Genomic DNA, 26,142 nt, shown 5'->3' on the forward strand with positions numbered 1-26,142 from the left:
TTTTAATTCAAGTTGTTAAGTTATCTTATATATAGTATATACTGCAAGTTCTTCCTACTTATGAGAATGCTTGTGCCATAGAATGAATGTTTAGTTATGTGTATACATTAGAAATTTGGATCCACCAATGAACTCTCAATCGCATCATCTCGGGTCTTTCCGTCAGAGGTCTTAAGCTATTCGGAAAAGCCGATGGGTGTAGCGGAGTCAGCCGAGGATTGTCGCTTTGAACTCTGTAGCATTCACGCGCATGCGTAGTCTGGCGTATGCCCAGGGCATCCGGTTTAACATCGCTTAAATATTTACTGCGTGGACCTCAGGGTCCATGCAATAATGTTTTCATTTTAAAACTAACCGGTTTGCAACTTCTTCAACGAATCGTTTTTCCCCAAGAAAATCTCCTCATTAATAATTTCCGAATTCTGTAAAAATAAATCCCAAAATGCATACAGTTACTACTGGACTTTTACGTATATAACGTAAAATATTAAATATACATAATACTGGATATGTGTTGTGAATGTATAAAGAAAATAAACTCAATATATAATAATAAATAATTTATTCTGTAAATATATGATTCATATTTAGTACTGAAAGAAACAAATGGTGTTAAAGCAGACTGCCTTACAAATACAGTGACCTTCCCTGTGAATTTGGTAGTGCCTGACTGTATAAAGTTTAGGGAGTTGATCACTCTGCTGTCTCTTGTTCTTTATACATGATGCATTGAAGTCAGGGGTATAAAAAACTTATCAAATTAATTGAGTTTGTTTTCATCCCACCACAGTATTTGTTTACACTTAAAATGACGCAAAAGACAATTCCACACTCTGTCACTCCAAAATAAAGTGATTCATGTTCCTAAAATGGTTGCAAAACAAATTTCTAATTGATTCATGTTATTTACTTAATCTTCAGCACTTTCTGAGAATAAATATAAAACTAAATGCAATTTTTGATCATAGAATATATAATTTGTTCTCTCAAATGCATGCATGATATTGCTACAAATCATATTCATTGATCGACACAATATATTACAACAAAATTGCTTATAAATTACTACATATTTCAAATAAATTGTTTAAATAATAAAAATAAAAATCGCTAAAACAAAAATACAAACAAAACTGGCAATATTTATATAAATATTAATGGACGGAAACTTGATTTGAAAAAAGAAGGGAGATTTACAAAGTAATAAAGAAATAAGAAAAATAAAGTGAAAAAGAACTTAAATTTCCCTTCTGTCAGTAGTAACTTCAATGTGCTGAATCATAAACCATACTCGGATGTTAAAACCATCATCAATTACACAATAATGAAATAATTAAGAAAGTCACTGAGTACATAATATCCATCAGTAACCCACTGATGGCAATTTGAAAATATCACAGACAAAAATATCTAAAATATCATGTAGCTAGATACTAAAAAATACCTTCTACACCCAAGGTCAGACATATCTCTACAAAACTTGTCCACTAGAAATGTGCTCTTTTTAAAAAAATATCTATAACAGATGATCTTAAAAATTCTTGAGGCTTTCTCTTCCATATAAATTTCCAATAACTGACTTGGTTCAGGGCAGTGGATTTCTTACAAATCACATACATTAGGACTTATTCACCCATGTATAAAAATCTACAGGCATACTGAACATAAAAATATATATAATTTTTTTTAAGCCTATTTGTTCATAACTAAGTTTGTGAAGTTGCTGCTTTGTGATGATCATAAGACGTCCTGACCGATGCCTTTCGTGGAGGTTTCTGACGGGTCGTCTAAATAGCTGCTTCTCTCTGGACTGCGGGCTCGCCTGGCAGATGAACTCAGGTAGGATGTGTCGGGGCTCCTATACCTGGATGCAATGAAAAGGTTACACTGACGTAATGAAAAGGTTACAGTTTAAAGTGATGCAATACATTCACGTATCATCTAAGGAGGAAAAATCAAAGTGTTATTTGTTGAAATGAATACTTAATGTAAAACTGACCTGGATGGGCTGGGTGACCTTGATCTAGATCGCGACCTTGACCTTGTCATGGAGGAGTAAGTTCTGGAGTAGCTAGGATAGGAACTGTACTCCATGGTGGGGATGGGTGGGGCAATGTTGTGTCGGCGAAGTTCCTGAATGGCTCTTTCTCTCTCAAACTTCTCACTTGTTAAGTTTCTACGTAATCTTTCTACATCTCCTTCCAATTCAACATTTCTAGTCCTCAATGATGCAATTTCACGTCCCTGACTTTGTCTGAAAAATTTACAGGAAATATGATTAATAAAAGACGAAATGGCTAAAAAAACTTTCCAAAGGTCTTCATTGCTCTCTAACTATAAATCAAGTATTAAAGATAACTTAATTTTTGTATCTGAGTAATGCTGTATTTGTCTGTATACATTTTGCTCTTTGACTATTTATTATCTTTATGGTTGTATCTGAGTATTTGTATTTTGTATTGTAATATAAAATGGCTGTAGCTGAGTACTGCTGTAATTGTATACATTTTGCTCTCTAACTATCAATTTAAGTATTAAAGATAACTTTATTGTTGAGTCTGAGTACTGCTGTAATTGTATACATTTTGCTCTCTAACTATCAATTTAAGTATTAAAGATAACTGTATTGTTGTGTCTGAGTACTGCTGTAATTGTATACATTTTGCTCTCGTTGAGGGCCAGTCTGTCCTTTAACATCTGGATCTCGGAGGACTTTTCCTGCTGAGCCAGCTGACTGGTGAACTCTTTCTCTCTGTTGTTCTGTAACAGTCCCTCCAGATTCTTGGCGTTCGTCCTCTCACTGGATAACTGCTGCTTAAGGAGTTCCGTCTCCTGTTTCATGTCCTCAATCAAAGTAGACATCTACAAATCACAAAATATTAATTGTTTACAACATACTTATAGAAATTCAGAAGTGGAAGATTAAATTAATTTCATTTTGTTCTTATGCAAAATTTAAGTTAAAGTTAAGACAGACATCATTCATCAATGTAAATATAAATCAAATGAAAAAAATTCAATGTCATGAAAATAGAAGGAAGAAATACAAATCCTGGTTAGTAATAAAGAATACAAATGTATAGAACATAGTTAAATTAATTTGGTACTCACAAATTTACTTTTACGAGAAACACATGTATACCGTGACTAAATCATGAAATAAATTATAAGTTTATTGTATAACACATGAAATGATCTGAGCATGATAAGGGAGGTAACTCTGTATGAGTCTGTACCTGCTCCTTGTCGAGACTGGCCGAGGTGAGCTGTCGTTGTATGGATTCCTTCGTGGCCTCCAGTTTGGCACAGAGTTCTCGGACCGCGGTCAGATCCTCCAGGAGGTTCTGTTTATCCTCCTCTGTCTGTCTCATCGCTTCCTCCAGGTTACCGACCGAGCGTGTCAGATTAGACACCTGTAACTCATAAGCTTGCTCCGCATTCAGGTGCTGCAAGTAAAACAAGTCAGCTTTAATAAAATCTAATTATTTCATTCACCTAGCAGGATATGTAAAGTAGACCATTTTTTGGCTTTAATCTTTTTTTTTGCCTCGCCATATTTACAATTTTAGGACACCAAATTTAGACATAACCATTTTTTTTAGAACAGTAACTTTTATGGTTAGAGAATATTTCATAACAAAACAAAATTAAGTATTATTAATGTTTTAAAAACAGTTAACATCATCAATTTTGAAAAAAGTACCCAAAAAACAAACAACTGTAGAACAAAAACAAATAAAAATATATTTGTATCTTTATTATGCTTATAAATCTCACCTTAGGATAAAATACCTATCATAAAGAAAGTTTTCAAGCTTCTAGTGATAAAAATTTCTGTTTCTTACTCACAAAACACCTAAATATACATTAGAATCTGTCTGCAATAGACATACCTCCTGAATCTCTCTTTCCAGATTGTCAAGCTTATCGCGAGCTCTCCTAAGCTCGGAGTCCTTTGTCATGAGCTCCAGACGTAGATTAGATCCCTCGCTCTCCAGCTGGTGGGTGGAGGTCTGATATTGTTCTGCCTCGGCTGATAAAGCTCGGTACTGCTCCAACAGATCTGTCCTCTCGTTCTCCTAAAATAAAAATACAAACACATAAAGCAGGTCAGTTTTATACACTATCAATTGATCAAATACATAAATATATTTAGTACTGAATATGAAAAGGTAGTCAACTAGGAAACATTGACCAAAATTTTGGAAAAGAAAATTGTAAACCTTTTGTATTTTTTAATATCTGACAGTTCAATAGAACATCCTATCCTAACCTTTCTTGACAGTACAAATATTTCTACTGACAGTTCATCAGACAATAGCCCCACCTTTCTGGCCACTAAACTAATCTTCTACTGACAGTTCATTAGACAAAAGCCTTACCTTCCTGGCCAGTACGTCCTCGATGCGTTTGACCTCCATCATGTAGTCCTGTACTTGTTGTTTTAGATGTTCCTTGTCCTCGAGTGTCTCCTGAAGTTCCGAATTCAGTTTCTGATTCTCACGCGTCATCACGGCCAGGTCGTCCTGTAGACGTCGATTCTCCCGCAGGGCGATGTCCTTGCTGCGACTCGACTCACTCAGATCCTCCGACGTACTGTCTAACTGACGACGCATACTCTTAAGCTCACGTTCTTTTAAGTTCAAATTGTCATTAGCATGCCTGCAAAGTAAATGTAGTCTTTAAAGATATAATCTACAAATTAAGGGAAAAATGCCACAGTGAGATTTACATTATTAAGTATAAATATGCAATATAAGTGCATTGTTTAGTAAAAGGCCTTATCTGAGCCTGTAAAATTCTCAAAAATGAAAATTGAAAAAGAAATATATTGTACAATGTACTTCATTTTTTTGACCCATATTTGACAATATAACTATGAAGAACCTTTCAACTTTTTAAACGTGCAAGATTATATAAATATTGCATGTAGTTGAGTGTAACATTGAAAATATTCACCCCAAGAAAACCAATGGTTTTCTTGGGGTGAAAATTTTCAATGTTACACTCAACTACATGCAGTATTTATCATATTATACTGAATGTTTTATACAAATACATATAACAGTGAACCGTGCGCGCACAAATTCTGCGCAGTCGATTTTTTGGAATATCACCCATCGTCAAGCAATGTTTACTGTTGCTATGCTGGAGGGCGTGGCTTCATTATTCAGCGGGTAATAGTGTTTTTAAACAAATGTTTCTCGACCAATCAGATTCAACTTATTTACATGAAAGTATAATATTAATTTTTGTCATTCTGGCATAAACAAAAAATTAATGTCAAAAGTGATTACTTACTCTAGTTGTGCTTCAAGTTCACTCATTCTTATCTTCAGATCACTCATCAGTTTTTCCTATAACATAAAGACAGAGTGATACAATTATCATTTTAAATAAGTAGTGAATGATTCTAAACATTTATTATTTGAAAAAAATAACACTGAGACAACCATTTACCTTATGCAAAATTTCCTCTTTAAGATGAGCTACTTTTTTTTGTATTTTCTTGCTATTACCTTATGTAATATATCCTCATTGAGATGAGCTATTTTCTCTGTCTTCTCATCTACCGTGTGCTGTAATGAGTCTTTCTCCCTGTCCATGGCGTTGATGGTGGCTCGGAGTTGACTGATGTCGTCCTTGGCCATCTCTAGTGCCCGTTTCAGCTCCGCACACTTGTCCTCAAGGGCCACCCCTCTCTCCTCCTGGTTATGGAGCTCACGTTCTCTGTGTGACAGTCTCTTCTGTGTGTCCTCTAATGATTTCTCTGTCTCCTCAGCTATCATTCTGAACATAAGAATAAAACAATATTATCAAACCATTCCATTTTAAAACTTCCTCAGTATGTTCTATTCCTATTTTTGTCTCAGTATCCTGAGCTGACATGAGGCCGGACTCACTTCATTTGCTCTGCTGTGGACCTGCTTTGAGCATTGCTGTCCTGAGCCTGTCCAAGCCTGAGGGCCTGCTCCTTCACCTGGTCTTCGTAACTCCTGATGTCCTCCTTCAGGGTCGCAATTCTCAGGGCCATCTCATTCTTCTCTGTCTCAACCTGAAGAGGAAAAATAATGAACTTACTGACTGCCTGTTTACATGCATTACATTTTCATGCATAAATATTAAAAGCCTTTAAAGTTCAAACACCAACATTAACAAACTGGATATAGACATGATGTTATTACATGAGTGAGAGCGGTATCTAGATCCTCAATCTTCTGTTCTAGTTTAGCTCTATCAGACAGCGAGGTCTCCGTGGCTATCTTCAGTCTCTCTCTCAGGCTGTCTCTCTCTGTCGTCATGCGTCGTAAATCCTGGAGGGCGTCATCTCTCTCCGTCTCCACTCGCCGTAGAATGGCCTGAGCTGCCAGGGACGTCTTGGGGGATTTGGGGGATTTCACCAGCTCCCTCCTCACTCTCTGGAGCTCATCTTTAGTCTAACATAAACAATAAACTTAATTTTACAATCAGATCACAATTTAGTGCTTCATATACAGAGTATCAAAATCAAGCTGCCTAGTTTAGAATTTGTTATGGATACATTACCTCCTCATACATAATGTTCAGCTTGTCTCTCTCTGCTGTCAGGACTTTAACATTGGCTTGAATCTACAAAATTTAAAGTGAATACTTCATTTATCCTTAAAAGCTTTTATACAATGATAACTGTTGAATAATATGATTTAGTTGTAAAGATAAGTTAAAAAAAACTGCCTACCTCTGCCATATGCCTCTCAAATTTGTCCAATAAAGCCTTTAGATCATCTCTCTCTCTAATGACCTTTGAAAGCTCTGGGTCATCTGATGTGAAGCTCTGAAATAACATATATCCATATAATTGTTAATCTACCATATTTAAAGATTTCATTGTTCTAAACACAAGAAAAATCATAATTCTGTGATCAATCTATGCAAAAAGATGTTGGCCATGGTGAGAGCATCTCTGTCTAACTTAAACATTTATCACTTCACTACACAGACCTTGGTTGGGGTAGCCCTGGCGGAGGAGGAAGACTTCTTCACTGCCTTCAGGACTTCATACTCCTTCTTGTAGTAATCTCTCTCCTCCTCCAATACCCGAATAATGGTCTCGTACTGCGCCACGGTCTGAAAAACAGAATTAAAATTTAGTACCAAGGAATCACTCATCATTAACTGCCTTTATGTTTAATTTGTTGTCCCTGACAATCACACACCTTTTTATCGGACTTGCTGGCTAGGTCTCTGACAGGACTACTACTGTGTGAGGACGGCCTTGACCTGACGGGTCTACTACTCACCTTTTTGTCAGACTTGCTGGCTAGGTCTCTGACAGGACTATTACTGTGTGAGGACGGCCTTGACCTGACCTTTTTGTCGGACGGCTAAGCTGACAGGACTACTACTGTGTGAGGACGGCCTTGAATCTCCCCCCTCAGCATTTTCTGGAGAGCCTCCGTTTGGTCCTTGTAGTAGTTTCTCTCCTCCTCGATACTACGAATAAAGGCGTCTAGTTTGGTGGCCGACTTTCCTTTCTTTCCATTCACTGTGGTTGCTGGCCCATTCTTTCTCTTCAGTCTTTCAATTTCTAGTACTAGTTCTTTTTCTGAGCAGAAAAAAAACCCATCAACATAATAATATTCCTATGAAACTGTCTCAAGAATATTCTATATAATTTTAAGTATTCCTATCTATGCATTAAAATACTAATTTTGTACACAGCAAAGCAAAACAATAGGATTAAAACATTATTCAACCATTTTAGGCTTTAGTATTATGGAGATTCAGACCTTGTGTATACCTCATGTTTTGAGGCTAATAATTGGGATAGCTGTATTCTGATCATATTCTGAGACAAACTCTTGTCATTCTTACTGTATAATATACAATGTAGAATTACCGTTGGCCATCATCTTGTTACAGCGGTTGCTGAGACGTTTCTTGTCCTCCTGGACACGGTCCAGTAGTTCCTCCAATCGGAGTACATCTCCGCCCTTCACGGTCAGCTGAGCTTTCAGTTCACTCACCTCCTTGTTCAATCTCTGATTCTCCTGAGGAAAGAAGATAAGCAGGACATGAAAAAAAATGCAGCAGGAACTAATCTGTTTTCTCTTTTATTTCTGGAACTGACATTTCCTGCTCCTTTTTTCTTTACCTTTTCAATAATCAAAGTCAATGGACCAAAATTTCTTTATCATGTTTATAAAGTTTTGATAACTGGCTTTGGTTTTAAATCAATGACTAGAAGATCATATATTGGGTTGATTTTAATTTTCTTACAGCTTTGAATTGGGCGATTGTGAGGTCTAAATCTTCCAGTTCATGTCTGGACTTCTCCAGCTCATCCTGAAACATTTAAGAGAAACAAGTTCACAACAATATCCCTGACAGTGAGCATCCAAAGACACTGAACTGAGACGATAAAATACACATTTTTAAATTAAATGTACTGAATTTCAGCAGACCCACCTTGGCCTCCATCATTTCACGGTCGGCTGTCCGTACGACATTGTTTTTGTCCGTCTCTAGCCTCTTAGCCACCCTATCAACATCCCTGAGGTCAAGCTCTAACTCTTTGATCCGTGCCTCTTGATCCCTAATGGTCAATTTACTCTTACTAAGCGTAAGCTCTAGATCCTCCTTAACAGCATTAGAGTCCTGGTATTTCCTCTCCAGTTCTCGAGTTTTCTGCTGCAGGAAGTCAATCTGCAGTAACCAAAGACTTAATCAGTGCATTTATTTATTAAAATTTTAAACTGTAGAACAAAAGCCATCTAATTGTAAATTTTCAATATATAGTGTAGCCTTAATAATCTGAACACCAAATGACATGATGCTTCATGTCAAGGTTTGTACTAGGCACTATTTATATTTACAATGTATGTTACAATAATTCAAAATCTTCACAAAACTGGACAATTTGCTTGGGAACACAAGTATCTGGATTTAATGAGGCCCAACTATATATAAGACCGCGGAACATTAACTGGCAAAATTGGAAATATACAGCTTACGTCATTTCTATCTATTACAATCAAAACATTCAGTGATAGACTTCATTAACGGACGTTTGGAAAACATCGGATTGAAATTGCATCAGAAATTCATTTTCAATCCACCTCAGCTACGCTAGAAGGCACATTATTACTGATTGACCCAGAAGACAAATAATTTCAATTTTGGTACAGTTTGAAGTTTTTTGTCCAGTGTTTTAAATAAATAAATATTTAAGGGAGGAATATTTCATTTCTGTTTGGTAAATATATGTACCGGTATATCTTTGTGTTGCCCTGATGGGCCCCAAATTGGTATTAATAAATCTTATCTTATCTTATCTGTTGGTGGTAGTGGTGGTGGTGGTGGGGGGGGGGGGGGGGGGGGGGGGGGGGGGGGGGGGGGGGGGGGGGGGGGGGGGGGGGGGGGGTGTTGAACGATTTTTAAATAAAGTTAACAGTTTTCAGTGAGAAAAGTATAAAACTCATGCACTGTTATAATCCTAGAAATAAAATATATTGTCATGTTAAGCTATGACCTGACTCGACAATTTTTTACTCTCCCCCCTTCTAGAATCAAATATCTCCTGAAAAATAATCTTTGTCTTCGCGTTCTTAAAATTATATGCTAAAACTCATATTAATGTGAACTTCAAACAATGTGTATTTGGGAGTTGAAATATAGTTGATTTTTGGATCATACATTCACTCTTTGCTTTGAAAACAGCTCAGGTGGATTGAAAATGAATTTCGATCTGCTATTTCAATCCGATGTTTTCCAAATCTCTGTTGGCAACGTTGTCTATCACTGAATGTTTTGATTGTAACAGATAAAATGATATAATTTCCAAATTTGCCATATGTTGTCTAATACATAGAATATCAGTTAGAAATCTGGAGGTTTTCAAGATGTAATGTAAATGTGCATCTAGGAAAACTGAAGTGACATACCTGGATGTTAAGGTGAGAGATCATGCGCTCGTTTGCCCTGTTGCGGGCCTCGAGGGCCACCACATCTGACGGTCTGCCTCCCTCCAACATTCTGTTCAGCCGTTCTATCTCCTCATCTCTGTTGGCAACCTAGTCAAACACACCAGTTAAATGGTTATAAATCTAAACATAGGCTCTCAGAATTCTACACTTCAACTGCTGCATACATTAAAGGTCATTTCTTAACTGATATAATGGAGAGAAAACCTCCCCTGCCTTTATAAATATTTTATTGTGTTGTAAGAGTGACTGAACTGTTATTTTTTGTCTGAAGTGGACAGAAAGTTAGAATTAGTAACAGAGGGATTCCCCCAGGCACCAGTCTCCTACAGAAGTCAAATCAAGTGAGAGAGAACTTTAAATCTACAGACTACCATATGGCTCTGGATACAAAGCATAAACTGAATGAAATGTAATGGAAATAAATGGTCAGTCTAGAGAAATAGCTTATATTCATCTTCTATGGATGCACTAAAACCAAACAACCAGAGTTTAAACAGTGCTAACAATATGTCAAGTGAAAAATCTCTGCAAGCAAAATTCTACAAAGTGATAGACTGTTGATACAGCTCTGTCATGCATGATATGAAATATAAAACTCATTTCTTGCATGCTCACGCTACATAAGCTTGGATATTATTTAAGTGTTAATACTGGTATATGTAGCTTTGTCTACACTTTACATAAGCTCTGGCTTTTCTCCGTTCCTCTTTCTTTAAAGCATCAGTTGTTCCCCCTGAATTTTTAGGCCCTGATCTTTTTGGGACCCTTTTCTTCTTCGATGTGTCCATTACTTTGCTAGACATCCTAAAGGGGAACGGGTTAACTTCACTCACACAATATCAAGTACTTCATGTGTAAACATCATAATTGTACGCTTTTATTCTGATCTGTGTTTATGTTAGCCATAACACTAAAGATTTAAATTTGCTGGTTTTGTTAAGGTCTCAAATCCTTAAGATAAGCAGGTGTATGCAGGTAGAGTTATTGATAATCAAACTGATTCCAACATTTTTTTCTGCATACCTTGGTTTATAAATAAATGCATGAAATCACATACAAATAGAAAACAGCCATTAAAACACACTAGCAAATAACAAAAGAAAAACAAATGTGCGAACAAACAATATCTAAATCTGGAATTTTAACTGTAAAGTAATAACCTATCTTTAACTTCTGACATACAAAATTAGTGCCCATTGAAATCTCATTAATTACCTACTACAATTATGCCCTTGTACCTGTGTACTGCTGGAAACAAGACCTGAGATCTACACACTGCATGACTTCCATATTTTGAATCATATGTAACCAAAATCCACACCTTCAACAAAGGGTAATGTATTGATCTGTGTAATGAAAACCTTGTCACAGTGATACAATAAGCCAGTGTGTCATGCTCTTATTCCCTCGCATGGCTAGACCAAAAAAACATTGATAAAGTACAAAGAAATATTAAAACAGATTAAATACAATAACGTACCTGAAAAAACCTTCATTAATGCAGCCCCATTAAAAAACAGAAAGGGAAAATGGCTGCATTAAATATTCACCTGAGTTAAGTCATGTCCAAGCTTGATGCCACTGCAGGATTTTATCTTTAAATGTATGCCGTATATTGAAAAGCTACAACACAGTCAATTCATACTGCAAACCCCAATCAATCCTTAGTTAGAACTTATAGCCACGTTTTTCAAACTTAGATAAAGCATATAAACACGGAATGTAATTTGTAAAGATAAAATGTTTAGAAGTCTTAAATGTGGTTTTGTATATTCTGACTTTAATCTGGTAATCAAAGTAATGGATGAAATGTTGTAAATAATAGAACCTAGCAAATCAAACTTATAATTCCAGGAGAGAAAAATAAAAAGGGCACACACACAAAAACACTCGTCAGGGTTATAAATATACTGTCGATTTAGAATCTTCAATAAATGTCCAATACCTGTAATATTTTTCATAAATTAATTAAATACTGACAATATTTAAAGATTTTTTAAACATTTATATCTGGTGAAAGCACAGTTCATCTCATGTTTTAACTAGTGAAAAGGAATTTGATCTTATAATATCATGAAATTGAGATTTCTGGGCTCAATAAATGGGGGATTTTAAGGAGGATATTAAAAAGACCTATAAATCATGCTTTTAAAGTTCAGACTTGAATTCTTATCAAATATTGCCATAAAACATTCAAAAGGAGTCAACTCTAAACAGAGTTAGTCATCCAGATGATCAAGATGGACAAATACACAGAAAAATCACCCTCGAACTGAGAATAGAAAATATGTGCACACCTGAATAGAAACATTCGATTTCTAGAGATGTACTTCAAATGTCCAAAACAAAAGATATACATCTACAGTATATATTTTTAGACCATTTGATAATAATAAGGAATCAAAAAGTGGAAAAATATTATGAACACTTTCTGATTTTGAGCCAGACATTACTAACAATACAATTAACACACCGGCATTCCCTAAATTAAAACAAATCATAACAATTTAGAAAAAAAAAGGTACAATCAGATTCAGAAACTGCCAACATGGAAAACTAAAATACATGTATATGGTACTGTAATTGTAAAAAAAAGGTTGATGAATGACCTTCTCTTCATTAAATCCCAGAATACACCTGACAAACGTTCCAATAATGACAATAATGACAAACCGATATCACCCGGGAATGAAAACAGGAAAAATCACAGATCAATACTGAACCCTCCACACAGGTGACAGTGCTAATCATTATTGTCAGGGGATGTATTCAATAATGCATTAGACTGCAAACAGCATTTACAAAGGCTTCATATTTAACTTAACATTTTCATTCATCATCTAGTAAAATTCTGGAAATTATATGACACTATCATTCATATGAGCTATGCTACCAAACATCTTAGTATAATAAGTAAATTTTCTCACCTATTAGGATTTTGGGGACAGGAGTAATATATCCCTGATGTAAACGTAATGCCCCTACAGCTTAGCTACACAGAACCTTACAATTCCCGCTCTCAGCTCAGTCTTACTACAGTTACTATAACACAGTCAAGTCTCAGCCTGTTCATTCAATTCACCAAACAGGTCAATGATTGGCAATTAGTTCGGGCATTTAAATTTTCAAAATAAATGCTAAAATACTTTTTTCTCTTTAAAAACAAAATAATTAGTAGTCTGTTAGCATAAAGTACTGAAAATAAATGAATTTGATGATTAATATCAATTTTATGAAACACATATGTGGAATGGTTTCCCTTTTAGGGAATACCCCTTGGTGAACCCCTTTGAGCATTTAATTTACCTGTGTGCATGTTTCTGTATGGAAAGCTAAATCATCAAATTTAATCTTGCAAGGTGGTTAAAATTCTAACTGCTTATATATGTAAGGACAACAGAATTAAATGACTATTGTCACTGTTGTGTTATATATTTAAATCATCAGAATTCCAAAGTGCCCCACTTGGTCAAGTCTATTAAAACATATACCCCTGTAAAAAGGTTATTGTGTGTCTTAATACACTGTCCATTGGCGTCGGAAGCAAATTGAAAGTGGGGGGGCTAAGTGTAAAAAAAAAAAAAATTTACATTAAAAAAAAACCTGACAAGCAAAAAAAAAAAAGAAAAAAAAAAGGAAATATGCATTTTCAAAACACGAAAATCCTATTTCGTGGGGGGGTGGGTGGGGGGTGGGGGGGTGGGTAGGTTCGAACTTCAGAACAAAAATGTTTTCCTAACACCACCACTTTCCGAATTTTTAATCTATACTAAGACCTATGTGTTGAAAGTGTGTGTGTGTGTGTGTGTGTGTGTGTGTGTGTGTGTGGGGGGGGGGGGGGGGGGGGGGGGCTAAACGTACGAAGATATGTTCAATGTCTATACTAAGTATATATTGGGAAAAAAAGTGCCCCCCTTAGCCCCCCCGGTTCCGACGCCTATGCTGTCTGCATCTAAAGTAATCAATTAATATAAATTGTCAATCACATTACATTTCTATGAGAAGTTCTTTCATTCTGTCATATTACACTTCAGGCAAATCTATATTCTGTTGTTGTTTTTTTTTTTTCAAACTAAACTTGTTAGTTTATAATTGTTAATTGTTTATTAATCTAACTATATACTTTAATCTAACTATATACCCATTAGAAAAAATATCTTTTGGATGAATGCTTTCCAATAGGTGTAATGCAAATAATGGAATTTTTAGCATCAGAATTACATATTTTTTAAAACCAGGTTTTACCTAATGTTTATAATACTGTTCACTAAAAAATGAACAATTGTTAATGCTGGCATACACTTGTTGAATTTTGTCTTACTTCTTAAAAAATATGGCATCCTATACACTTTTTGCTATTATTAGTTAATTAAATTATCATATATTCAGTGAAAATAAATGCAGTTTTTATATGTTGAACCCATAAAATTGTGAGAATGGAAATACCTTAAATACACATATATCCAAGGTAACTAGTGTTCCCTAATCCCTATATTTTTAAATTGTATCATATTATAGGATATAGCAAATTGTTAATCTCTGGCACATTCCTTTAAGTGTTATAATGAATTAAGAAATTCTATTTCAAACAGCCAGTGCCACAAAATCTATGTAAATTAATGCAAGTATCTACTATTGTTTAAAGTAAGACTAGGTATAAATTATTCTATATTTTTTTCACTGAAAAAAATACTACTCTATCATGCATTTAAAACAAGCTTTGTATTCTATCTACACGATCCAGACAGAAATGCTATATTACATGCTACAGATTTACAAAGAAGAAAAGATATTGAAGCAACATGAGTTGCAAACTTTGATGTCAAAATCATCTGTATGAGCTGCAACTTGGAGAGATAACAAGCAAATTCAAAGAATTGTGGCCCCCGCTTTCGGTGTCTTTGTGGTTGAGATGTCATTTTTTATGACATATTGTGTCAAATATGAACACCCTAGGCCTAAAATAAAATTAAGTTTGTTTGCAGTTGCCTATCAACCCACTGAAAATGCACCCGACCCAAACTTTTTTAGCCATTTGGTTAATTTGATTTTTTTTTTTCAATTTTTCAGAATATTGAAACAGTTTGGTTTTCAAATTTTGACACGTTTTTATCATTCAGTGGTTTATAACAAGAGGTGAGCTTATTCATGTCTAGTAGGTGTATGAAAACCTCTTTTAACTGTTATCTAACAAAAATCCGATTTTTTTTCCAAAAAAAAAAAAAAAAGAATGCCTACCTACCAACCCAGTCTAAAAATTATAGGTCGGCAACTGCAAACAAAGAATTTTTTAAGCTTGGTCCTCTCATATGTCATAGAAATTATCACTGAAGTTGAATTTTTAAAAAATAAAGTCAATCGTGAAGGTCGAGGTCAAGGACTCAGAAATCATAGCATGCTCCAAAAAATCTTGTCACAGGTAATGCACATGTCAAATATGAAAGCCCTATCTCTTCTCAACCAAAAGTTATAATGATCAAGATGTGTTTGTTTATTAATGTTTAACACTAATGACACCATATCAATATGGCAACATAGCAAAGATTAAACTTTGCTGAAATGCAAATTAAAAATATTGTTACCCAAAGTAGAGTCTTCTTACAAGAAATACAATTGTGAAATATGAAAGCCGTATCACCACCTGTTCAAAAGTTATGGCCAAGGATAAGTTTTTGAAAGGTAGGTCAAAGGGTCATCGTTGTTAGTTTCTTAAGAAAGGTCTTGTCACAAGAATTACATATGTGAGGTATGAAAGCCCTAGTCTTTACCGTTCAATAGTTATGGCCAAGGTTAAAGTTTTTAAAAAGTAAGTCAAACTCCAAGGTCAAGGTCAGAGGGTCAAGTTCTTGATATCAAATGAAAGATTTTGTCACAAGGATTAAATATGTGGAGTGTGAAAGCCCTAGCCCTAACCCTTCAAAAGTTATGGCCAAAGTAATAGTTTACAAATAGTACGTCAAACTCCAAGGTCAAGGTCAGAGGGTCAAAGTTCTTGATATCTAATGAAAGGTCTTGTCACAAGGATTAAATATGTCAAGTGTGAAAGCCCTAGCCCTTACTGTTCAAAAGTTATGGCAAAGGTTAAAGTTTTTAAAAAGTAGGTCAAACTCCAAGGTCAAGGTCAGAGGGTCAAAGTTCTTGGTCTTGTAACAAGAATTAAATATGTGAAGTATGAAAGCCCTCGCCCTTACTGTTCAATAGTTATGGCCAAGGTTAAAGTTTTTTCATAAGTACGGAAATCTCCAAGGTCAAGGTCAAAAGTCAAAGTTGATCAAATCCAATGAAAAGACTTGCTTTAAAGAATGCATATGTGAAATATGAAAGTCCTAGTATCTACCGTTCAAAAGTTATGGACAAAGTAAAAGTTAAAAATTTTTGTGTAAAAGTGGGTCAAACTCCAAGGTCAAGGTCAAAAAGTCAAATTTGATGGTACCCAAAAAAAAAGGTCTTGTCACAAGGAATATACAAGTGAAATATGAAAGTCATAGCTCCACTAAATCAAAAGTTATGGGCAAGGTCAAAGTTTTTGTGACGGACCGACAGACGAATGAGATTTAATGTCCCCTCCCTTAAGTGAAAGCGGGAACAATAATAGATGGGTACCCCAAAGCGTAACAGACGTATGGACGTACAGAAAGATGGACGTACATATAGACGGACATCCCAATCACTATATATCCTCCCACTTTTTAAGTGGGGGATATGATGAGGTACAATTCCTGAACAAATTTATAACAAATGGGCAACTTTTGCTGTGAAACAGTCACACTGACATTGTCAGTTACAGCTTTAAGTTTAATGAAATGTTTGTTTAACTATACCATGTATACAGAAAATGGTTTTTTTGGAGATATTTCCTAAAAATTCCTACTTTAATAGTACACTGTAGTATTTATAAAATGTTGATAATGAAAACTGCCAGTTTCTTTACTTTATAACTAAGTGAAATAAGAAAAAAATGAAAATGATCAAATTTTTCTGGGACAACTCCTGTATAAGCATTATGTAAAATATGGCCCAAGAAAATCTCTGTTCCTAAACTACCTGTATCATGAATACTATTGTATAATACAATAGTATTTAGAAAAGTTATAATAAAATCACATTTTTTTTCATTTTCTGTCTATAATTTTAAAAAATTGAGTATAAGGCCACATAAATTTGCTTCTTTTGTTCTCGGGCCAATTTGCTCCAAAACAGATCTGATGGAGGGAATCTTTTTTTTTAATTTTTATCATTTTTATATCATTTTTTATTGGGGATGAAATAGATGATGAGGGAAGTATTTTTTTTTAATACACGAGCTTTCTATAAAACAGTGATAAAAATTTTTGTTCATAGATGTACTTCCAATACTTTCCACTTCTGGTATTATCGTTATCCATTGCTTATGAACATGTGAACATTATAGAACATTATAGGAACTAGAAAACTGACCAGTCAGCAAGGGCCCCGCCATGTGGTAGAATTAAAAGGGTGCAGCTTACGGAATGATTAAAAAATGTACAAAGAATAACCAACAGCCACTGTATTCTTAAAATTTCAAGATAATTCCTGAATATTCAAAAACCTGAAAATAATATCCTTGTATTTACATTAGGCAATAAAGAAAAACTTGACATTGAATGTATATTTAAACAATTATGAAGCTTGTGTTATATAAAATGCCAGCCTTCAATGAATGCAAAATTATCATGAAGGCTTGACCTTAACTTCAAACAAACAGCAGTTGCAGACAAAAGTTTTCATTAATCTGAAAGTGACAGATAAAGAAAAGCTTACTAAATTTTCTGCAGCAGGCTAGATAATTAATCCCAAGGGATTAATTGTACCTCTCTCATCATTTTCTTCTAAAGTTACAATAAGAACTTTTGCAGTATTCATGATAGAATGGGGTTTTTACACAACTACCTTAAAAATTAATAATATTCTTGAATTAACATAAAGTGAAAAAAAGTACGTAAGGGTTGCCCGCAACCCTGTGTCTCGCCTGCTGTCGCTGTGGTTAGTAAGAAATGATTGTCTGATAAACTGAAGCATTTATTGACATTTCAGAAGGAATAACTCAAAAAGTGGATCGAGTCATTTTGCTGGTTTTTAAAGAGATATTGTCATGGACTTAATAAGAACTGTAAAACGTTTCTATCTGGACTGACTATAGGTATATTTTATATGGATTTAATATATAACTTTTGCATACTGATGAACACAACATTTTCCTCTTAGTCAATGTGTAATGCACTGCATATGCCAACTGGTAAACAGAAAAGTAGGTAGGATCCAAATGCATCATGTAGGTTAAATATCTTCTGTACAGTTTAAAATTTCCATATTTCATATTATTCACAAGAGTAGGTAGGATCCAAATGCATCATGTAGGTTAAATATCTTCTGTACAGTTTAAAATTTCCATATTTCATATTATTCACAAGAGATAGATTGTTTTTTGTCCACTTTAAGTTTCTGAATAACTGCTGGAAATACTATGTACACTTTAAAAACACTGTATCATATGTTTGTGTTAGTAGTTCATAGCAAACCACAATGGTTTACACAACGTGTTATGAGTCGCAATAATTTGAACTTGCATTTTGAAATCAAATCCACTGTATATGTATCAAGTCATTCATGCAGAAAATGTAGGTGAAGATTACCTAATTATGGTACTGATATTGTTGGTTACCTATGATGTGTAGACTGACAAATTATCATGCCACTATAAGTTATAGTTGCTGAGATATGGACCTCCACCATAAATTTATGCAAAGTCACTCATGCGGAAAAATGTAGGTCAAGATGACCTAATTCTGGTACAGGCGTTTGTGGTTACCCATGATGTATCCACTGACTAACTATCATGCCACTATAAGTTATAGTTGCTGAAATATGAACCTCCATTATCAATTTAACCAAAGTCATTCATGCAGAAAAATGTAGGTCAAAATGACCTAATTCTGGTACTGATGTTTGTGGTTACCCATGATGTATCCACTGACTAACTATCATGCCACTATAAGTTATAGTTGCTGAAATATGAACCTCCATTATCAATTTAACCAAAGTCATTCATGCAGAAAAATGTAGGTCAAAATGACCTAATTCTGGTACTGATGTTTGTGGTTACCCATGATGTATCCACTGACTAACTATCATGCCACTATAAGTTATAGTTGCTGAAATATGAACCTCCATTATCAATTTAACCAAAGTCATTCATGCAGAAAAATGTAGGTCAAAATGACCTAATTCTGGTACTGATGTTGTTGGTTACTTATAACCTGTACAATGACAAATCATCATGCCATTATAAGTTATAGATGCTGAGATATGGACCTCCACCAAAAATTTAACCAAAGTCACTCATGCAGAAAAATGTAGGTCAAGATGACCTAATTCTGGTACTGACGTTTGTGGTTACCCATGATGTATCCACTGACTAATTATCATATCCCTATAACTTATAGTTGCTGGAATATAGGTCTTCACCATAAATTATCATGAAAAAACTAAGTCCAACTTAAGGAAAAAATACGGAAAAATTTGAATTTTTTTTTTCAAAATCATACTTGGGATATAAATTTTTATCCATACTGAATATTGTGTCCAAATTTCAAGAAGACTGAATAAAATTTGAGAAAGTTATTGCAGTTTATAAAACTTTGACATTTGGGTTAACCAAAAGTTGGACGCCGACGACGACGACGACGACGGAATCTATGGTCGCTATGTCTCGCTTCGCGACATTCGTCGCAGGCGAGACAAAAAGTAAATCAAAAACTCTTCTTTAATCTATTTCTTGTTTTTAGAATTCAATGAAATCATAACCATTGAACAAAAATACTTGTAAATCATAAAAATTTATATTTAAATCCACATTTCAGAGTGTTCATAGCATTCCAAATTGACTTAACTTCAAAACAAACTTCATTTGCAGACAGAGGCAGTAATTCATCTCAATGTGACAGATAAAGATAATGCTCTGGATTTTCTTCAGGAGGAAAGCTAATTAATCCCAAGGGACTCATAGCAGCATTCAGTTTACAATGGAAACATCTTCAGCAGTTATCTCTCTTTGCAAATGCATTCTTATATAAAGTTAAGGAATCTACCCCACCACCCCAGCTCCAAACCAGGGGACATAAAGAATCAAACTTAGCATCAAAATATGTATTTCTGTCTACTGAACTACCATACCAAAACTGTACTTGATTGGGCAACCATAAAAAAAGTTGCCCATTCATTCTTATGCATAGTTAAGGAATCTACCCCACCACCCCAGCTCCAAACCAGAAGACATAGAGAACCAAACTTAGCATCAAAATATGTATTTCTGCCTACTGAACTACCATACCAAATTTGAACTTGATTGGGCAACCATAAAAAAAGTTATTAGAAAAAAACAGAAAATTTGCGGACGGAAGAGTGACAGACGGACAGACAGACAGACAGACGGACAGACAGAGTGATTACTATAGGGCACCCGCAAATCCTTGTGGGGCCCTAATTATCTTCAAATGTATTGCTAAACAAGGTAGCCAAGTCTCTTTAAAAATAAGCAATATTTGAGTACTAAACATGCTAAACTAAGAGAAACTAAGAGAAAATGAAGACAGAACTTTTTTGTCGGGATTGGTTTTTAGTTTATCAAAATATTAAGGTAAAATTTGGAATGCAGCTACCTTAAAATGGATGCACGCAGGCCTGAGAACTGTATTTTCAATTCTATTTCTATGTAGCCTAACCATTTTTAAACTAAATGAATTTCATGATCAACAATATTACAAAGAAACTGTCCACGCTTTCTGACAAAGACTTGAAACTGAAGTTTAAGTTTACAGAGGAAGAAATATGCATTGTATACAGATGCTAGATAGACACCAAAACCTGTTCAGCTTTTTGTTTAAAATCAAATAAATAAGTTTTGGGTGAGCTACTATTACCTGTTGCTTGAAGCTCTTTAGTTTTCTGTCTAGAACTTCTTTCTCATCACACACTATGTTGATCCTCTTCTCCAACTCTGCAATTTTGCTGTCAGCGACTTGAAGGAGGTCAGCAACATAGGGGTCGTCTGCTGCAGCAAAGGCGTGCTTCATGGGGCCATCAGTGGGGGGAACAGCACAGTCAATCTCCATCCTTTGCCGACGGAAGGGTATGCTCTTCTTCTTACCTCCTTAAATGTTAGGGAGAACAATTTGTTCAACTTGTATCTAAATATGATTTGAGCATTGGAATGTTACCAGCCTTTGTAGTTATATACATTTACACACATATAATTACATTTATTTACCATTTGTTTACAATGTACCATATCAAAGTAATGAACTGACAAAAATTATTTACCCAGTATTTGATTATAGGAAGGATAGGGATTGGGACTGGATATGGGGAAATTAATCATTTTTTCTTTAAATGAATTCATCTCTAAGCATTTAAAAAAAAAATCGTTATTACCTGGGGTCTGAACCACAGCATGAAAATTTTTCTCCTGAAGATGCAGAATCCTATCCGATTTCTCTCTTGATTCTTTTTCCAGTTGCTTGACTTTGTGTACATATTGATTGTTCAGGAATTTCAAATCAGCATTTTCATGTTCAAGTTTCCTAAGAGATGCTTTTAACTCTGCAAAGCAAGTTTAATTATTATCAGAGTAAAGATATGATGCATTTTTTGTAGGAATAATAATATAAAAACAAAATTCTGAACCAAGGACTATCTTTGCAACAAGGTTCAATATTTCCCCTGGTAAACACTGAATTTTAGTATTAAGGTGTAGAAACCAAAGTGTTTTTTCTGCTTTCCAAACTATCTTTTATTCAATTTTGAAAGATTTCCATTTAACTATTGTAGAATTGTGCCTTTTACAAAGTTCTATGTATCTACTTCATATCGTAATTGTGTAATATTCAGTACATATATACCTCTGACAATAGCATCCGATTCATCTTTCTGTTTGATGATCTGTTGATGGAGGTCATTATTTTCCTTCACTAACTTAGCATTGTCACTCTTGTAAGGTTCAATTGCACTGTCCACATCTTTTGTTTCTACCTCTGTCTTACCAAGCTGTAACTTGGCATTTTTCAAACTTTCTGTGGTGTGGACGAGATCAGCAAATAATTTTTCAACTAGTGGCAGTGACTCTAAACCCAAGGTTTGTCTGTATCCAAGCTGGTCAAGTCGCTTACGTAGATTGGTAAACTTCTGCTGAGCCTGTGCTGAAGTTTTATTGCTGCTGGACATATTGCGTACTTATTTCTCCTGAGGCCTAAAACAAGACAATATTTTCCCGCAAATGAACGATAAGCAAGTGTATATTGCTGACTCAAAACTGAAAACATATAACAAAAATAGAAAGGCGTGGTTATACAAACAATCTACATGACTGAACGTTAAGCAAACCGAGTACATTCGGGTTAATTTTTTTTGTATGCAACATCATTTTCAGAGCTAAAAATGAAATCAACAATTATTACCTTTCAATATTGATGAAGATGTATAACATAACTTAAATATTCATCATTTTGATTCAGGAAATCATCATTACACTTAAAAACGTTTTAGTTTACAATATTTTTGACATGTACCGACAGGTACTGTTTAATAATGGCGGAAATGATTGTTTCCGCCTCCAGAAGAAGAAGAGCGCTAAAAGGTGAGTCTATTCACATTAAAAAAAACAGCCTATCTCAGGGACCTATATACGATATATGTACTAGTATAAGTCACTGCCTATGTATATTTTGTTACAAATAAAATTGAATAGTATACCTATAATTCAACCAAATTTGTCACATGTTCCCTGGGTTGATCTTTCCACTTCCCACGAATGGTCAAAAAATGCCTCATCTAAAAAAATAATGAAATTTTGATAATAGATAGAATAGACTTCAAGCTTTATGGAACTGTTTACCTTTTTTTGATATCTATTTTACTTTTTCTTTAAGAGAGTTTGCAGTATGGCATTGTTTTACTAGAAAATTGTGAACGGAACGTCACAATTGGTATAACGTGACGTAACGTCATATAGGACAATAAAAATTATGTGATTGTAACCACAAAAATGACTTGATAATGGATAATTGAATACCAGGTATGGCATTATCAGTTTAATAGAAGCACGTGGCCAGTTATATTTTGTGCGATTCTAACAATGCAAGGCCCAATAGCAATGTTTTTGAATGTAAGTTTGGGTTGGGGTGGAGGAGAAAACCTCCACAAAAAATTAACATGCAGCAACAATCCTCCTGAAAAACTGCGTCCACAGAGGTCAATAATACTATGTTTGATTTTACCTCTTCACTATATACAACAAAAGGAATATTTCTTGCTTCGTATTTGTATATAAATATATATTTATATAGTTAATACATAAAAAGTAAATATACTAGTAATCACTGGCCCCTGTGACTACACGTCCTCAAAAAGTTCTATTCCGTTAGGGGTGGGTGGCTTCCTCTAACTTTCATTTAATGCAGGAATTTGCCAATGTTTAATCTTTTTAGCCATGGGCAGCATCTAAATAAAAATGTACGTATCAAAACTAGGCAAAATAATATTGAACCCCCCCCCCCTACTCTGTTACGGACAAATATAAGATAACGGGATTTATTTCCAAATAAGTCATCTATGAGAGTTCGCTTGCACCCCATTCATAACAATCATTATTCGTCTGTTTAAAGTAATTTTGCGAACTCTTGTGTATGTAATATTTGAAAAATGACTGCAAGAATGCACAAATATCCTCCAAACCAATGAACATTTAAAAAAAAAAACTGGTTGAATTCAATTTGCATGGAATTTTGATTGCTAAAAGATATTCTTGTAAGCAGTTTTGCCGAAACATTCGCTATATTGTTAAGAAAATAAACTCTTAGTCATTTTCTACAACATGTAACACCATTATCAACAGATACAATTTCGTTATTAACTATTAAGCCACCATTTTCAACATTAAACCCTCTGAATATTCGCATAAAAGAATCTGGGACTTGATAGTCATCATCATGGGCGATGTCCCAAGTTACGCTGTTCAGAAATTAAAAAAATTAATGTAAAAAAATTACAAGATCACTAAAAGTTGCCAGACATTACCGGACATTAATTTTACTACACACCACAAATTCATTATTGTGGACTGTTATGATAAAGATATCACTGAAGTTACAACACACCTTTGAGTATGATGAGCTAGAAAAATCATTAACTTGTGATAAGCCGAAAGTTTTACTTTTCCTATATGCCTCTCTTTGTATTAAGAGGCCTTTATTTCTAAAGACAATAGTGGCAAACTAGTGAGTATACAAATATAATATTATATTGGCGTCGGAAGCAAATTAAAGGGGGGGGGGTAAGTGTAAGAATTTTTACCTTAAGAATACCTTAAAAAAACCTGACAAGCAAAAAAAAAAAAAGGAAAAAGCCAATCCCCCCCCCAAAAAAAGTCCTATTCGGTAGGGGGGAGGGGGGGGGTTAGAACTTCAGTGCCAAATTTTTTTTCCAAACACGACCACTTTCCTCATTTTTAACCTATACTGCAACGTGCCTGTGGAAAGTGGGGGGCTAAACCATTTTCAATGACTAGGTATATATTTGGAAAAAAAGCATGATGAAACCAAAGTTAAGCATGTTCATAGTGATACATCTTATTGGAAGACAAAGACAAACTTCTATTAAATAAAAAAAAAACAATGACTGAATCTGAAATTATATGCTATTAATTAATTCAATCTGCAAATGCCTTATAAAGGAAAGAGGGCGTAAAAGGTGGGCACAATTTAATCTCCCGCTCCGAGACATTATATTTCTCAATTTCGAAAATTCACGGAAAAGTTTTATTTTTCTAAAATTATGTTGTCAGTTATGTCATCTTTAACACGTTTGATTCATTTATTTCATTGAATGACTTAATTGATATTTTGTAAAGTTGACATGCAGAACTTACGCATATTTACCGGAAAAAGGTCATGGGTAGAAATTGTCTTTGTAGAATCTATTTTACGTTTTCAAAAAATGGAGTCCGAAACAATTCAATATAAAAAGCGATTTATGGAAAGATTTTTAATTCAACAACTCGATTTACCTAAAGCACTCTAACATACATTGATGACAAAAAGCCCTCGTAACGTAGTGGTTAACATGTTCAGGTTAAGAGAAAAAACGGGTTCGGTATGATGCCCAACCTTGAGCTTTGGATAGAGTTCGAATCTTGTGAGAATTTTTTTTCACACACCTTAAAACAAACCTAAGTGAAAAATGAAATTATATAATCAGTAAGTTATTTAATAAAATAAAAGAGGGAGATTTGTAAAAGGTGACTCTGACAATGAAATTATTGAAAAACATCTATCATGAATTCTTACACTAAGAGTTGAATTTTTTTTTATCTCAAAGTGGGGATTGTCCTAGCCTTGGATACCATAATATAGTAAATAATTGTGCCCCCATTAAATATTAAACCTTGAATTTGGTGAAAATTAATGTACAGAAAATTAGATATGCACATGCATTTCAGCAAAGTCTAGAAGTAGTACTGTACAAAGTAATAGCATTTTATTTCTCACGTGGCAGCTAGATACGTATATTCCTCTCTCCAATCACCCCCCCCCCCCTCAGAATACTAAACAAAAGATGAAAAAATCAAATGCAATATCTCACGGGAATCAGACTGAGTGAAAAATCTTAGGGAGACTTTAATTTTATATTTGTAAGTTTTCTTTTCAACCACAGTGTTATTTATGAATAACAATCAATCAGTATTTGGGCAGACTGAAACACCCCCATATCCCCCACACCCCAAAAAAGGAAGAAGAAACGGTTTTGTATACAAGTCGTCCGCCTTGTACCGTCGAAGGGGAGGAAGGGGGCTCTGAACTTGACATAGTAATTTTAAGTAAGTGTAAAAGATATATTTAAAGTCCAGTTTTCTGAACTAAGGTGTTTTATGCCTGAATTACTATTGCCAATTTACACTAAAAGATAGATAAATATTGATAAATTGTGGCTTTATCCCCTTAACAATATTGTACGTTTACGTTCTTTATTCCTGCTAGTCCTGGAATTTTTTGTGGGTTCGTGGCTGCAACCCCCAACCCCAATATTTCTTCCTAGGACCTTAATAGCTCTAATAATGCCTGAAAAAAGAGGATTTGCTTTCCTTGAAGAATTAACCCAAAAGCTA

At 34.6% G+C, this 26,142-nt stretch overlaps 1 protein-coding gene across 1 annotated transcript; it reads right to left on the minus strand.

The window, feature by feature from the left end:
- Positions 1-545: 545 nt before the first annotated feature.
- On the minus strand, positions 546-22,584 carry LOC134254409 (centrosomal protein of 135 kDa-like). The gene is given in 22 exon segments (XM_062736933.1): positions 546-1,864; positions 2,000-2,254; positions 2,660-2,862; positions 3,237-3,446; positions 3,894-4,079; positions 4,383-4,662; positions 5,302-5,357; positions 5,520-5,790; positions 5,904-6,055; positions 6,186-6,437; positions 6,547-6,609; positions 6,719-6,814; positions 6,982-7,107; positions 7,281-7,585; positions 7,880-8,030; positions 8,260-8,325; positions 8,449-8,685; positions 9,924-10,052; positions 20,906-21,135; positions 21,417-21,584; positions 21,884-22,230; positions 22,439-22,584. Coding segments are annotated over 21 exon segments (3,885 nt in total). The 5' UTR covers positions 22,206-22,230; positions 22,439-22,584; the 3' UTR covers positions 546-1,737.
- Between the last annotated feature and the right edge of the window lie 3,558 nt (positions 22,585-26,142).

This window comes from Saccostrea cucullata, unplaced genomic scaffold, assembly GCF_032062105.1.
Source record: "Saccostrea cucullata isolate Sc308-1 unplaced genomic scaffold, CSIRO_AGI_Scuc_v1 ctg1413, whole genome shotgun sequence".
Taxonomy (NCBI): Eukaryota; Metazoa; Mollusca; class Bivalvia; order Ostreida; family Ostreidae; genus Saccostrea; species Saccostrea cuccullata.